Here is a 16,166-nt window from a genome sequence, read left to right as displayed (position 1 = left end):
TTATAACGGCAATTAGGCAGACAAAAATATTTTTGAAAGTGACTTAAATGGAAAATAATACATTTTCAGACTTTATTGATGTTTTATTAATGGATCCATCAGAATAAACAAACAAACTCTATCATCAAACAATGCTAGCATTGCATTGTTTCCTGACATCTCCTGCATACTCTCTTGGACCTCTTTATTATCAGGAGGGACTCGTCCTCAAACGTCCTCAAACTTATAAAGCCCTTCAGTGGCTATCAGCTAAAAGTGACAAATATAATAGTGATTAAAATGTGTCATCTCGAGATATATTTATTAAAGGAAATATATGCTGAACTGGATGCTTGTTTATAGAAAAGAAAGTCAAAAACACCATCTAGGTTACAGTAGAATTTAATTAAAAGTGGCAACTAAATAATGCACTCTCCCCACTGATAACCATCAGTTAGGGAGTTTACAGTCACATACAGCTTATTTCAAGAAAACTACAGAAAAATGGGAACTGTAAATGAATGTGTTTTAGTACCAAACAAAGTATTAATGAAAAAGAGAGAGTTAAAAGCACTGTTTCATTCCCTCTCATTTACAAACAACTTTGATACATTCATTAGAAACATTTTCTATACTTTCTACTTTCTATACTTAAACACAGGATGAAGAAAAAATTAAAAGACATGGAACGATAAAAAAGAATGAAAGCTGCTCAGTCTCTTACCAACACATTCATTTCATTTGCCTTCAACAAAAAACTGGATAGAAAGGTTTCTATTCTTTTTGGTCTTTCAGGTGTTTATTAAAATTTGCTTTTCTGTGTGAATTCTCATGTGTTTCCTCAGACTTCCATGGTCTGTAAATCTTGTCCCACAAGCATCACAACCAAATGGTTTCTCTCCTGTGTGAACTCTCAGGTGTCTCTTAAGACTTCCATTTTCCGTAAATCGTTTCCCACATTCATCACAACCAAATGGTTTCTCTCCTGTGTGGACTCTCATGTGTAAATTCAAGTGCCCCTTCCGTATAAATCTTTTCCCACAATGATCACAACCAAATGGTTTCTCTCCAGTGTGAACTGTCATGTGTAAGTTCAACTGGCCCTTCCGTATAAATCTTTTCCCACAATCGTCACAGCCAAATGGTTTCTCTCCTGTGTGAATTCTCATGTGTGACTTCAGACTTCCCTGCTCTGTAAATGTTTTCCCACAAACATCACAACCGAATGGGTGCTCTCCTGTGTGAATTCTCATGTGTGACTTCAGACTTCCCTGATGTGAAAATCTTTTCCCACAATCATCACAACCAAATGGTTTCTCTCCTGTGTGCACTCTCATGTGTGACTTCAGACTTCCCTGCTCTGTAAATCTTTTCCCACAAAAATCACAACCAAATGGTTGCTCTCCTGTGTGAATTCTCATGTGTGACTTCAGACTTCCCTGCTCTGTAAATGTTTTCCCACAAACATCACAACCAAATGGTTTCTCTCCTGTGTGGATTCTCCTGTGACTCTTCAGATTTTCCCGATGTCTGAACTTTTTCCCACAATCATCACAACCAAATCGTTTCTCTCCTGTGTGAACTCTCATGTGTGACATCAGACTTCCCTGATGTGTAAATCTCTGCCTACAATCATCACAACCAAATGGTTTCTCTCCTGTGTGAATTCTTATGTGCTTCTTCAGACTTCCATGCTCTGTAAATCTTTTTCCACAAACATCACAACCAAATGGTTTCTCTCCTGTGTGAATTCTCATGTGTGACTTCAGATTTCCCTGCTGTGTAAATCTTTTCCCACATTCATCACAAACAAATCGTTTCTCTCCTGAGGGAACTCTCGTCTGGGTGTTTGACTTTTGCTTCACTCTAACACATGTTTTACTATCCAAGCTGCTGGTGAGGCTACATGACTTTTTCTCAGTGTTAGATGTCACGTCACTTACAGGAGCTTCCTCATCTTTCAGAGCATTAACAGCAGACCCAGGTGACCTGGTATCCATCCAGTCATCATCACTGTCTTCAGGTTCAGGTTCAGAATCTGACAAAGGGTCTTGCCAGTCACCATAATGGATTTCCGTCTTAGGAGAGACTGAAGTCTTTTCATCATCAGTGTTTGGTTGTGAATGACTGTCTGGTTCTCTCTTCCTGGCTGGTTCTGATCCTTCACAGTCCTCTCCATCAGTTTCTGGTTTTATCTGCACAGCTGAGCCGGCTGGACGCTCTGCCTCTCTGTTGTCCTCCGCTTGGCTGTGATGAAGCAGTGAGCTCTCACATTTCTCTTCTTCATCTTCACACTTCACATGAACCACAGTGAATGGAAACCTGGTGATGTCGGCCTCCTCCAGACCATTATGCTGCTCTCCCTCTGGACTGATCCGGAGTTCTTCCTGTTCCCCTTTAATCTGGAGGAGCTCTGGGTCCTCCTGGTCCAGGCTGGGGCTCCACTCAGGGGGGACCTCTTCTTTAACCAACTGCTGCTGGACATCTGCAGAGAGAACATTGTGGACAGCTGTAACTTCACACTGATAACTCAGGTATCATTACTTTATGTCTGTGACATCAATGATGAGTGCTGATGGTACAAATTTCCTTTACATCAAAGAATCCTTTTGATTGGTCTGAGAGAACTAGGATGGCAGAGCAAAGATTAAAAAAGTACTTTAGCTAACAATTAAGTAATCCTAAACAGCTAAACTCTGCATACTGTTTGTATTAATTACTGACCATCTGAATTACTTTCTGTCGTTAAATTAAAGAGCACATGGATGTATTAACAGAATCCACCACAGACTTTACAAGAAGTCAAAATAAGATGCTTTAAATAAAACAAGAACCTTATTCTCCTTTACAATAATTCATTAAAATATACAGTGATTAAGATCAGTGTATATGATGGAATAATGGCATTAGAATATGTGAGAGGCCACCAAATTTGGGCTTTTACAGAAAAAATATTCTCCGGGGGGGATGCTCCCGGACCTCTGAGCCAGCTACTTTTCCCCACTGGCTGCCTGCTCCATGTCCGAGTGGAAAGACCTGTTAACAGCAATTAAAGATGTCATGATAGGATAATGACAAAGATTCTATATTACAGTATCTTCGACTGTGAAATACAGTGTGTGAGGTGTTTGCTTGCATTTAGCTCTCAAAGTGCACAAGATTGATGCATTTTACTTAGAAGGTTCGGGTCCCCCCACCATAGTCTCATTAAATCCTGTGGGTTTGGCACAGGAACACACTCAGTCAGCAGTCTGCTTATATTAGACATTGTGTGTTCTGTTGTTAACTTTACTTTTCTTATGAATAAATGATTTCTTGGAACACACATGCTGCCCATTTAATGTTTTAAATGTATGAATGATACCTGAATGAATACGTTTTATTAAGATAACACCAAATTCCTTCAACCTTTACTTATTATTAATATAGTAATTCGGTAATAAATATTAGGTTAATTATTTATCAGTGTTCCAATAACTTTAAGAGACTGATTTGGTCAAATTGGCTTTAACTCTTTTCTGTTTTAAGGAGTGGGGGCCCCCCCTCAATGTCAGGTACGCTTCAGTTTATCATTTGAGATCTAAGTTGATCTTACAATTATACTGAGATTCACTTATATAGAAGTTAAAAAGGTGCAGTTTATGAGAGTTAGGTAATACAGTCAACTTTATCCAACTTCACTTTCTGTATTTTTGTTCTAATTTTTATCAAAATGTCTTTGTTATTGTTTCTCCTAATACCATGTGGTTAAGGAGTCATGTTAAGCACACAGCTTTATTTTTTTCAGACTTTTCTGCTTTCTATCAGAGATACATCAGGTTATTTTATTGTTCAGGTCCGAACCACAGACAACTTCATCTTAATAGTTATCCACATATATGGCTATAACTCCAACTGTGAGAATGATAAACTACATGGAATATTAGAGCATCATATCCATAACAGCCTTAATAACTGTCCAGTATCTGCTGCAGTAATATGTGGGGATTTCAATATGATACTAGATCACAGCATGGACTGCTGCCCCCATAAGACTCTACTTCAGTTAATTAATTATCTTAAGTCAGTTGAACTTTGGAGGACTAACAAGCCAAACAATCCAAAGAGTGAGAGAAACTGTAGTATTGTATTTAAATCCGCTCTGTGTGTACCACTAGCGGTGCCAGGATTTTGATTGTGGGTGGGCCTCCAGAAAACTGGATGGGCCAGTTAAAATAAGCCAAAAAAAAAAAAACCTGTTCCCCTTCATCTCTGTTTCAGCACTTTTCTGCAGCACTGAGGACAGCGAATCAGTGTGTGGCTCTTGTGTCGATGTCCTCAGCTCAGTGCTGAAGCGGACAAAGACATACCTTGGCAATAAGCCTAACTTCATTTATCTCTTCTGGACGTTCAATACACAAAAAGACTGAAACAGAATTATATCTTTGGAGGGTCTGTTTCTCTCTCCGTTTATTTACCCAGCACGGCGGGCAGGGAACTGTCCAAAATTATTTAACAGTTTTTTATACAGAATGACAGAAGACATGACAAATGATCATTATTTATTATTTATCCTATAGCTTATTCCTTCAGAATAATTCAATTTATACCATATCTAACCATTTGAACAACAGCATAACAACCCGAGATAGCTGATAAATAATCACACATGCACACAATTCAACTCAAACTCGCTTGTGGGACTTGGGGCTTGTTAAAGCAGGAGACAGTGGGGTTTCATGCTGAACACAGCAAGAATTTCTTGATACTCCACCATAGACTGTATAAAATATGGATGTAGCCTCCATGACGTCACCCATAGGGATCTGAAGAGCGCAAATGAAGCTTTGTGGGCGTTCCCACAGTCACCATTTAGGCTAAGCTGACTCCGCCCAACTCCCCAGATAATCCAAAAATTGGCATAGAGCTGTAGCTGAGGCGGCCGAAACACGCCCACCTAGCCTGAGGCTACCAAGCTAGTGGAGGCTACCGGGGCTCACAAGCTAGGCTACATGCTATAGTGGGACAGCAACCGGACGGCTCGCGGACTAACACTGCCGTGATGTTCCTGTCTGTTGGTGTCCAAGCGTACACTGCTTAACTAACGGTAAGTTACTCTAAAATTTTACCAAAGCAACTTCAACTTGTTTTCGATTTATAATTAGGGTAATTTCAAACACTGATTTTGTCGAGACTTGTAGTAATGTCTCCAGTGTTACCTTCAATCAGCATAACGTTTATGTATACTTACATGAGGCAAACATGCTAACCTGGTTTTAATTTAATTTTACTTTAAATCGAAGTTGTTTATTGATTAAACTTTATTATGAGCTGATTGATATGTAATTAGGTTAGTATTTTTTACCGTAGAGGTTGGATTGATACTGGTTTATAATTATTATTTTTTTGCCGATTATTAACTTATACTCATAGGTATGATTATCACAAATGTATTACATTTGAAAATCTGCGGGTTGTGTCTCAGTGCAGATGTGTCAGTGTGTATGTTCACATGTAAAATGATAATCCCCCACAGTGCTATTGTAAACAGTATCCATTTACCGTTATGATGTGACACTGACAGGCTGTCTGGAATTATTATCTGGAATATCAATTAAGGAAGAAAGGCCTTTTTATATTTATTTATTTCAGTACATTTGTCAATAAAATTAACTTCCAGTCTTGGTAACTTGACTTTAGACAGCTGACATTATGATCACACTATCTGTCTTCAGAGGACAACAAAATTAATTAATTTGAAGAATGTTATTTATTTTTGAGGTGTGGGTCTACTTCCCTTGTATCCCACATATGTCACACACTAGTATTTTCAACATAATTTAGGCACCCTTCATATTTTTTTTGTTATATATATATATATATATATATATATATATATATATATATATATATATATAGATTTGTTTTTACCTGAAGCATTTAATACTCATTTATTTTCCTCCCATAGTCACAGTGTGAATCATTGGTGACAGCTCTGTGTCCAGCTGGGTGTCCAGTGAGCTGCTGGACATCATTGTCTGCTAGTGTGGCTGGGTGGACTGTGGTGGAAAGACCGTCTCCCCTTCTGTGAGGAAGAGCTGCCCAGATGTCTTCTTCATCCACTGTGACGGCAGCAGGTCGAGCTGCTCACCATCATGGAGAACTTGCATTTACATTTTCTATTCTTAAATATTGTCCACCTTTTTGGAGCTTTCACTCGCCCAATAGTAGCGTGTGTACCTGGCCTGTACCACCTTCCTTCCTTCACATAATGAGCCCAGTCTGTGCTCGCATATGATTGGCCGCATGGTGTGCCCATCAAAATTAAGTCCCGCCCCTGCCTGCATGGATTTAGTTGCGCATTTAACGACACTAACGACACTTAACCAACGTTTACTAACGTTAAAAATGAGTGGGAGAAACACTGAAAATGTACAAACCTAATCTGTTCAGTCGGACTTCAGGGTTAAAAGCAGCATACAGTAGTTTGTGTCGTCCCTCGTTTTCCATGAAAGGAGAAAGTTCCTCCTCTTGCTCTGCTTTCATTCTGTCTGTGAGGGGAATTCTGCCTTTTCATCTCATTTCTTTATGTAGCTCATTCTATAAAAGTCATCACTTTGAGGCCTTTCTCCACAGAGCACAGTGAGCTTCTCCTGTTAGTGATGTGTCCTTCTGTGTCGAGGCTTCGCAGCGTCTGTCAATAGTCCACGAAGATGTTTGTGAGGCGCGTATCGAGGGCGGGGCTTGTGTTGGTGACGTGGACAAGTGTCGTTCGAAGCCTCGCGAGCTAGACGGTGTTGTGCAGAGTTATGTCTACCCGCCGAGATGTGCATGTCCCTCGCGGGAGCGCGCACAGCGAGCACTACAATGTGATGATTTCTACGGTAAAGACTGAATTAAAAACCATATATCCCTCTTTGTGGGCTTCATCAGTGGTGATATATGACCTGCTGTCTTTAGTTTATGAACGTTTACACTCACTGATGTTTTATTAGATTCAACTTTCTCTTACAATGTTTTTTTTGCTGCGTCTCTTGCTGCATCTTCAGACCGTTTCCGGAACAGGTTTTCTAAATTGAGGTCTTAAAATGCTGGGAAATAATGATGAATAATGATTATTATTATTAATGCATTTACGTAAGCAGCATTTTTACTGTTACTGTTGAAAAGGCTCATTTTAACTACTTAATACTGCATTGTGTTTTAATTCATAAAAAATGCTAATTCATTTTAAACTGATCATGTTGTTATGTTAAATCTCGACCTGTAGAGAAACTAAAGCTGTCAGCTAGATGTAGTGTAAAAAGTACAATACTTGCTGAGATGTAGTGAAGTAGAAGTATAAAACTACATATGGGGATATACTCAAGTACAAGTACCTCAAAATTGTACATGGGTACAGTACTTGAGTAAATGCACTTAGTTACTACATCAAAGGCCCAGCCGACAAACTGCCTGTAAGCTGTGTAATTTAAGTGTCTGCCGAATGCCGATACAGTTAAACTTCATAAACGTCATCAAAAGGGTAGGTAGTGATGGTGTAAATATGGGAAACTTGTAACAGAGTACAGAAAGTTACTCTGATTCAATTTTAATATCTCAAATGTGATTCATCTATCATTTATGCAAGTTTTTGTGATGTAGTTTCTGGGTGAGCACATGCATTTATGGGCAAAAACTGAGGTCAAAGAAACATCTGATTGAATTTTGCTGTCTTGAAATTGCTATACACTTTTTTGACAATGGTTATATCAAGTTTAACTATCCACAGACACAAAACAGTTAAAGAGCTTACACACAGGTTCCCTGCTGGGCCTTCTCTGTAGGCACATTATATAGTCATGAGTGGTGTCTGCCATCAGAAGAGGAATTTAACGGTTTTGAATAGTCACATTTGATGACAATCAATAAAAGTAATCACAATCACAAGGTGTCTTACTGTAAAAAAAAAAAACAAGCAAACAAAACAAACAAAAACATTTATATAATACACAGTTAGATATTATGCCACCAAAACCATTCTCACTCTGTCTCCATTTTCCTTATCTAATCTGTCTTCGGCCAATAATCTAATTATTTAGCAGATTTTATCAACAATATATGTCACAATAAACAAATGTGACTGTTGATATGAATTGTAATCAGCTACAGAATCAGTCACGTGGTACGGACGGCTCGCACGCGACGCTTGGAAAGTCACCACCTACGTCACCAACACAAGCCCCGCCCCTATAGGTGCTTCACAAGTATCTTTGTGGATTACTGACAGACGCTGCGAAGCCTCGACACAGAAGGACACATCACTAACAGGAGAAGCTCACTGTGCTCTGTGGAGAAAGGCCTCAAAGTTATACTTTTATTGAATGAGCTACATAAAGAAATGAGGGAAAAGGCGGAATTCCCCTCACAGACAGAATGAAAGCAGAGCAAGAAGAGGAACTTTCTCCTTTAATGGAAAACGAGCGACGACACAAACTACTGTATGCTGCTTTTAACCCTGAAGTCCGACTGAACAGATTAGGTTTGTACATTTTCAGTGTTTCTCTCACTCTTTGTGTTCACTTTAACTTTAGTAAACGTTGGCAAGTGTCGTTAGTGTCTGCCATGCATGCAGGGGCGGGACTTCATTTTGATTGGCACACCATGCGGCCAATCACATGCTAACACAGACTAGGATCATACCATTATGTGATGAAAGGAAGGAGGGCAGACGCTCCAAAGACAGCGAGTGTAGTGGTACAGCCCAGGTACACAGAAAGCACAGGCAGCAACCTCCGGGTCTGAGCAGTGAGGCAAACCAGGAAATGCTTTTAGCCTGCATTCCATCGAAAAATCCAGCAAAATGACAAACTTCTCACTTGATTTATTACCTCAGACTTTTTTTTTAAGACAACACTATGGTCTCAATCGCTAGTAAAAAATCTTCTTCAAGACAATTTTAGGTTAATAGTATAAATAATGGCTGCATTTAGAAGAAAATAGAAGGTGAAGAATCATATGATTTGGGGCGTGGCTACCTTTGATTGACAGGTGGATAACAAGGCGAGCCATCATCAGGAGAGAAGCAGAACAATGCGTATCCACAGCAACATATCAAAAAAGTTATATATAACGTTATATAGATATAGAAAAGGACGTTTACCGGTTTGGTCTCATAACTTTGACCCTTTCACTGTATTTTCACTTTATTTATTATTTTATTTGAACGTTTTGTTCATTAAATGTCTTGTTCAGCATTTGGTTGGACTAACAGACACTCCAAGGAGTTGCTGTTCATTTTTCTTATGTAAGTAACTTACATTTAGTGTTTTTTTTGGCTAGCCAAAACGAACATCCCAGTTAATCCTCCAGTTAATGCTAACATGAATTAGCAGCGACTTCGCTCAGTCAGGTTGAGGTGTAGAGAGGCTGTAGTCAGTGATCAGATCCCTCTCGCTCCTCCACAGTCCAAACATGGTCTGCTTTCCATATCGGAAACAAGATGGCGACACAAGATAGCAACGAGTGTAAAGCTGAACTCAATGCTTCCAACAGGCCACAAACCAATGGGTGATGTCACGGTCACAAAGTCCGTTATTTATACAGTCTATGGGATTTAAATACAATACTACAGTTTGTGTTTCTCTCACTCTTTGTGTTAATTTTAACATTAAATGTAGTGAGACAGTTCAGAAAATAATCAATGAGATAAGAAGATAAATAAGTCATTATCTGGAGAAACAAAAGGTTGGCTGCAGCAGCTGTGGTCATGTCGGACATCTTATCAAGGTTCATGTTGTCAGAAACAAGACGGAAGTCCAATCGTGAATGTGTGGTGCCGTTTCCATCATTCCAAGTGAAGTGTTGTGTTTGGATTGATAGTCCTCCAAACATCGACTGAGTTAAATCAATCAATTAACTGAAGTAGAGTCTCATGGCGGCAGCAGTCCATGCTGTGATCTAGTATAATATTGAAATCCCCATCTATTACTGCAGCAATGACTGAACAGTTATTAAGGCTGTTATGGATATGATGCTCTAATATTTCAAGTAGTTTATCAGTGTCGCAGTTGGAGTTATAGCCATATGTGTGGAAAACTGTTAAGATGAAGTTGTCTTTGGTTCGGACATGAACAATAAAACGACCTAATGTATCTCACATAGAAAGCAGCACCACTCTGTAAAACAGAAAAGAGTGATAGCTAATTTGACTAAATCAGTCTCTTAAAAGTGTTAAACTATCAATTTGGAACTCTGATTAATGATAAACTTGATATTTATAACCAAATTACTATAATAATATTTAGTAAAGATTGAAGGAATTTGGTGTTCTCTCTCCAAGAAATCATTTATTCATAAAAAAAAGTAAAGTTAACAACAAAACACACAATGTCTAATATATACAGACTGCTGGTGGAAAAAAGTAGCTGGCTCGGGGGTCAGGGAACATGCCCCCCGGAGAATATTTTTTCTGTAAAAGCCCATATATGGTGGCCTCTCACATATTCTATTGCCTCCATTTTGTACCATCAGAAATCGTCACTGATCTCACAGACAAAGTACTGATAGCTGAGTTATTAGTGGGAAGTTACAGCTTTCCACAATGTTCTCTCTGCAGATGTCCAGCAGCTGTTGGTAAAAGAAGAGGTCCCCCCTGAGTGGAGCCCCAGCCTGGACCAGAAGGACCCAGAGCTCCTCCAGATTAAGGGGGAACAGGAAGAACTCCAGATCAGTCCAGAGGGAGAGCAGCATAATGGTCTGGAGGAGGCCGACATCACCAGGTTTCCATTCACTGTGGTTCATGTGAAGTGTGAAGATGAAGAAGAGAAATGTGAGAGCTCACTGCTTCATCACAGCCAACCGGAGGACAACAGAGAGGCAGAGCGTCCAGCCAGCAGCTCAACTGTGCAGATAAAACCAGAAACTGATGGAGAGGACTGTGGAGGATCAGAACCAGCCAGGAAGAGAGAGCCAGACAGTCATTCACAACCAAACACTGATGATGAAAAGACTTCAGTCTCTCCTGAGACTGAAATCCATCACAGTGACTGGCAAGACCCTTTGTCAGATTCTGAACCTGAACCTGAAGACAGTGATGATGATTGGATGGAGACCAGGTCACCTGAGTCTGCTGTGAATGCTCTGAAATATGAGGAAGCTCCTGTAAGTGATGTGACATCTAATACTGAGAGAAAGTCCTTTAGCCTCACTAGCAGCTTGGATAGTAAAACATGTTTTAGAGTAAAGCAAAAGTCAAACACCCAGACCAGAGTTCCCTCAGGAGAGAAACGATTTGGTTGTGATGAATGTGGGAGAAGATTTACAGAAAAGGGAAATCTGAAGAGACATATGAGAACGCACACAGGAGAGAAACCATTTGGTTGTGATGAATGTGGGAAAACATTTACAAATCAGGGAAATAAGACGAAACACATGAGAATTCACACAGGAGAGAAACCATTTTGTTGTGATGATTGTGGGAAAAGATTTGCAGAACCGGGAAGTGTAAAGAAACACAAGAGAATTCACACAGGAGAGAAACCTTTTTGTTGTGATGTTTGTTGGAAAAGATTTACAGAACAGGGGAGTCTAAAGAATCACATGAGAATCCACACAGGAGAGAAACCATTTGGTTGTGATGATTGTGGGAGAAGATTCACAGAACGGGGACAGCTGAACAGACACATGCGAATTCACAGAGGAGAGAAAAGATTTTGTTGTGATGATTGTGGAAAAAGATTTACAGTAAAAGAAACTCTGACGAGACACATGAGAGTTCACACAGGAGAGAAACCATTTACTTGTGATGATTGTGGGAGAAGATATAAATGGAGAGCAAATTTAAATAAACACCTGAAAGACCACAAAGAATAGAAACATTTCTATTCAGTTTTATGTGGAAGCAAATGGTGTAAATTATTTGTAAGGGCCTGAGAAGCTTTCATTCTTTTTTTTATCGTTCCATGTAGGCCTGGGACGATAACAAATTTTGCTGGACGATATATTGTCCCACAAATGATTGCCGATAAACGATATTATTGTCAACATGAAAATATATCATAATAATGCACACCCTTTCAAATACAATACACTTTTATTTCTCAGTGTTTTTTACCATTGTAATTGTAATTTTAAGAACGTTTAAATATCCTAAATAAATAAAACAAACATTTTTTTTTTTAAAAGGGCAGCATTTATTTTGCGATGTAGCAAACTCCCCTTTCTGTGAGCGCACATCGTTTATATTTACTTTGTCGACCAGTGTTGTCTGTCAGGACGAAGGCTCTGCATCTCCAGGTGCAGTTTTTTTCCCCAGCTGGGAAAAATGGGTCGGGTGGTTCTGCTTTAGATGGGCATGCAAGTTTGTTGTGGTGGCTTTTTTTGTTGCCACCACTTTTGAACAAATTCGGCATACAGGCTCGTCCGTGTGCTGATGGGCTCACCTTTTTCATTCGGTTTGAAACCAACATATTCCCACACCGGGGCTGTGGCATTTGGCTTTGCAATCATCTTTTTTCCTTGCGTTGCTCCGCACGAGGCTCACCTGCTGCACTCTGTGTGTAGCCAATGCTAGCGGCCCAGCCTTCCCCACAGAGACAAAGAGACTGGATGACTGACAGGAGGGTTCACTCCGCTCATTCTGCTATGGAACAAAAGCGCCCAGGTGCTGAGATCGAGCACAGAGTGAACCCTCTTGTCATCCAGCCTGCTTGGAGGCAACAGACGAGAAAAACAAACACGCATGCGCATGGCGATATATCGAGGCCGGCAAAATTATTGAGTTCATTTAATTTATCGTGCGATTAATTGATTTATTGATTATCGGCCCAGGCCTAGTTCCATGTCTTCATTTTTTCTTTATGCTGTGTTTTTTTTAAAGTATATAAAATGTTTCTAATGAATGTGTCAAAGTTGTTTGTAAATGAGAGGGAATGCAACAATGTTTTTAACTCTCTCTTTTTCATTACTTCAATACTTTGTTTGGTACTAAAACACTTTCATTTACAGTTCCCATACTTTTTTTCTGTAGTTTTCTTGAAATAACCTGTAAGTGACTGTAAACTCCCTAACTGATGAGTATCAATGGGGAAAGTGCATTATTTAGTTGCCATTTTTAATTAAAGTCTACTGTAACCTAGAGGGTGTTTTTGACTTTCTTTTCTTCAAACAAGCATACAGTTCAACATATATTTCCTGTGTTAAAATAATTGATTATTTTCTATATTGGTAAATGATTTTATGCTTGATTTCTGCTTCTCTGTTGTTTGACTCCCTTGTGTCTGTCTCTGTTGTCTGACTCTGTGTCTGTCTCTGTGTGTGACTATCAGGTCAGCCTTGGTAAATATCTCTATGCATTTATATTAAATCAGGCAATATGATTTTGATACAATGATTGTGTTTGTGTGTTAATGTTGGTTTAGACACTTTGATTACATATATTTCATTGTCTGTTTCATATTTTTTAGACTTTTAGAATCCATGTGAGACAGTGAAAATCCTTTGGCTCTGTAAGACATACTATCTTTGTAAGACATAACAAGGCAGAATGTTTGTCCTAACAAAGTTTGTTAGTAGGTCAAGGCAAGGCCTTGTTCGGGGCAGCAAGATCGTATGCCCAGGTGGCATGACGTGCTGTTGTGTTGATTGGGACTGGCGAATCGGCAGGTGAGGAGGACGGAACTTCCTGGAAGAAATCGACCAGCATGTTTTGTAAACAAATGTTAGTATTTTAATGGGTTCAGGGAGAGAGACGTGGTTCAGACTTCACAAACTGAAACCCGTCTGTTTGTATTCAGGGACATGAGTTTTGAACCCGGAGAATCTCTGTAAAATGCACATTTTTTGACGTATTGTAATAAAACTATGTTAAATTGAGAAACTTTTTTTAAGGTTTCCTCATGCAATTTTTCTAACACCTGTAATAAATATATCTTGAGATATATATATATCAGAGTCCCTCCTGATGATAAAGAGGTACAATAGAGTATGCAGGAGATGTCAGGAAATGATGCAACGCTAAAATTGTTTGATGATGGAGTCATTTTCAATTTAAGTCACTTTCAAAAATATTTCTGCCTAACTGCTGTTATAATATTCTTGTCCTAATATTTTGTCATAGCAATTTGGCTACTTTTCGATTGTTTTACATCATACTATAAATGACTGATGCAGTTTTGTTTGGATCTTTGTGTCCTGGACCAGTCATATGGAAATGTAAGGGTGGGGGGAGGGATCCTCTGAGGTCAAAAGTCTGCTGAGAGAGGGGGAAGTAGCAGAAGTACTGAAGAGGGGTGGCAGGGACTCCAGCAGAGGTGTGAATGGGAGCAGAGGTGCTAAGTGGTGACCTCGCCTCACTGTCTGAGCACACCAGGGTGGGGATTTGGTCAAACTTATTAAAAAAACAGTTGAGCTCAGATGCAAATTCAACGTCGCCCTGTGCTCCAGGTGAAGGCACACTGCAGCCTGCTATGCAAATCATGCCATTACACACCTCTGTTGTGTTGTTCTGTCCCATTTTAGCCTCAATCTTCTCCCTGTAGCTGTTCTTAGCCTCTCTCAGCTTCCTCTTCAGCTCATTCTGAACAGCCCCAAGTTCCCCTCTATGCTATAAGCCATGAAGGCCCTCTCATTCCTACTGAAAAAGGTCCTTGATTTCTCTGCTGATCCACGGCTTGGTATTGCGGTAACAGCGGACCTTCTTAGTGGGAACAATGATGTCCTGACAGAAAAGAATGTAGTCTGTAAAGAAACAAAAGAGGCCCTCGATCTACTCCCCGTAGTGAGAACAAATGTGTCTCTCTTTCCTCTACGACAGCATGTCCTGAAGCATGTGCTGACATTAGGATTATAGTGTGTTTGTATCGTGCTGAGCTCATCCTCTGTTATCGTCGCCTTTTTAAACATGAGGCATGAATCAACAAACAGCACAGAAAGCTGTTTTCATGTCTGCATTTTCATTGATGATACAGAAAGTCAACATATGATCCAGTTTTATAAAACCTAAAGTGGAGCTGACTAACATGCTGCTCTCTGCAGGGTGTCCCTCTTACATGGAGAGTTAGTCACTGCTGCCCCTCAGTGGTGAGGACAGGTCAGTGCAGCAGAGAGAGCTGCGTCTTCATTATGGCCTCCACAGAGAGGACGGCTGGAATATTACATATATTTAATAGCTTCACCCTCCATATTATGAGTCAATAACATAGCTGTGCATGCTGCATTTTATATAATAATTCACTTTATATATATATTTATATATATAGGAGGCTACACAAAAACAAACAAAGGATATCAGGTTTTTTTTTCTCATTCTGCAGCACACAGTTTCATAATAAAATGTAAGTTTCTAGGTCAAACCAAAATAAAAAAGAGACATAAAATGATATATGAAGTGCTAAATGTTGGTGATTGTACTGAACTGCCCCATCCTGATTATGACATTGTTGAAATATAAATGTTCAAGTTTTTTCACAAGAGTAAACCTTGAAAATTGAATAATCTGACACCAACAGGAAAATACCTCACCAATTATTTCTGCGCAGTCTTTGATGGGGAAATGATGAGCTGGAGACGTCCGAGTTATCAGTTTAACATAGTTTTATTACAATACGTCAAGAAATGTGAATTACAGAGCTCTGGGATTCACTTTAGGAATCAGTTTAACTGTCCCTGATACACACAGACAGGTTTCAGGTCATGAAGTCTGAAAACCTCGTCTCTCCCCCTGCAAAAAACCCCAGTTCCACACTAACATTGTTTAATTATATCATGAAGGTAGATTTCTTCCAGGAAGTCCCGCCTTCCCCCTCCGCTGATTCGCCAGTCTTCTTTCATACCGTCACACCTCAGGCCACCTGGGCAACACAATCACTGCTGCCCAGGACAAGGCCTTGTGACCTGCTAACAAACTTGTTATGACGAACATACTGCCTTGTTATGTTCTACAGAAATATAACAAGAGCCCAACTATTTTTCAATGTCTACATGTTCTTTTAAAGTTTAAAAAATATAAAACAGACAATACTATTTTTTGTGATTATAGAATCTTTATTAGTTTAAGCAAATGGAATATATGTAATCAAAGTAATCATAGTTTTCTACATCAACATTAACACACAAACACAATCATTGTATCAAAATCATATTACCTGATTAATATAAATGCATAGAGATAGACATTATCAAGGTTTAGTGAATTACGCATGCATAGTGACCTGTGATGACTGTTGGAG

General features: G+C 39.4%; 2 protein-coding genes across 2 annotated transcripts; one reads left to right on the top strand and one right to left on the bottom strand.

Annotated features, from left to right (window-relative positions):
* Positions 1-649: 649 nt before the first annotated feature.
* Positions 650-6,673, bottom strand: LOC131959165 (gastrula zinc finger protein XlCGF57.1-like). The gene is made up of 2 exons (XM_059324267.1): positions 6,399-6,673; positions 650-2,464 (listed from the first exon to the last, which is right to left on the bottom strand). The coding sequence occupies exons 1-2, from the start codon at positions 6,502-6,504 to the stop codon at positions 771-773; spliced, it is 1,800 nt and encodes a 599-aa protein (XP_059180250.1). The 5' UTR covers positions 6,505-6,673; the 3' UTR covers positions 650-770.
* A 1,595-nt stretch (positions 6,674-8,268) lies between these two features.
* On the top strand, positions 8,269-11,898 carry LOC131959174 (zinc finger protein 771-like). The gene is made up of 2 exons (XM_059324275.1): positions 8,269-8,479; positions 10,556-11,898. The coding sequence occupies exons 1-2, from the start codon at positions 8,374-8,376 to the stop codon at positions 11,809-11,811; spliced, it is 1,362 nt and encodes a 453-aa protein (XP_059180258.1). The 5' UTR covers positions 8,269-8,373; the 3' UTR covers positions 11,812-11,898.
* Positions 11,899-16,166: the final 4,268 nt, after the last annotated feature.

This window comes from Centropristis striata, chromosome 21, assembly GCF_030273125.1.
Source record: "Centropristis striata isolate RG_2023a ecotype Rhode Island chromosome 21, C.striata_1.0, whole genome shotgun sequence".
In the NCBI taxonomy this organism is placed as follows: domain Eukaryota; kingdom Metazoa; phylum Chordata; class Actinopteri; order Perciformes; family Serranidae; genus Centropristis; species Centropristis striata.
Note: the sequence above shows the minus strand (reverse complement) of the source record. Positions and strands in the feature narration are given on the sequence as shown.

What these genes read in the sequence shown, in the direction of transcription:
- LOC131959174 (XM_059324275.1), top strand. Translation starts at nt 8,374, where the DNA reads ATGAAAGCAGAGCAAGAAGAGGAACTTTCTCCTTTAATGGAAAACGAG. An exon ending in AGTCCGACTGAACAGATTAG is followed by an intron (nt 8,480 to 10,555) that starts GTTTGTACATTT and finishes TTCTCTCTGCAG; the next exon opens with ATGTCCAGCAGCTGTTGGTA.
- LOC131959165 (XM_059324267.1), bottom strand. Translation starts at nt 6,504, where the DNA reads ATGAAAGCAGAGCAAGAGGAGGAACTTTCTCCTTTCATGGAAAACGAG. An exon ending in AGTCCGACTGAACAGATTAG is followed by an intron (nt 2,465 to 6,398) that starts GTTTGTACATTT and finishes TTCTCTCTGCAG; the next exon opens with ATGTCCAGCAGCAGTTGGTT.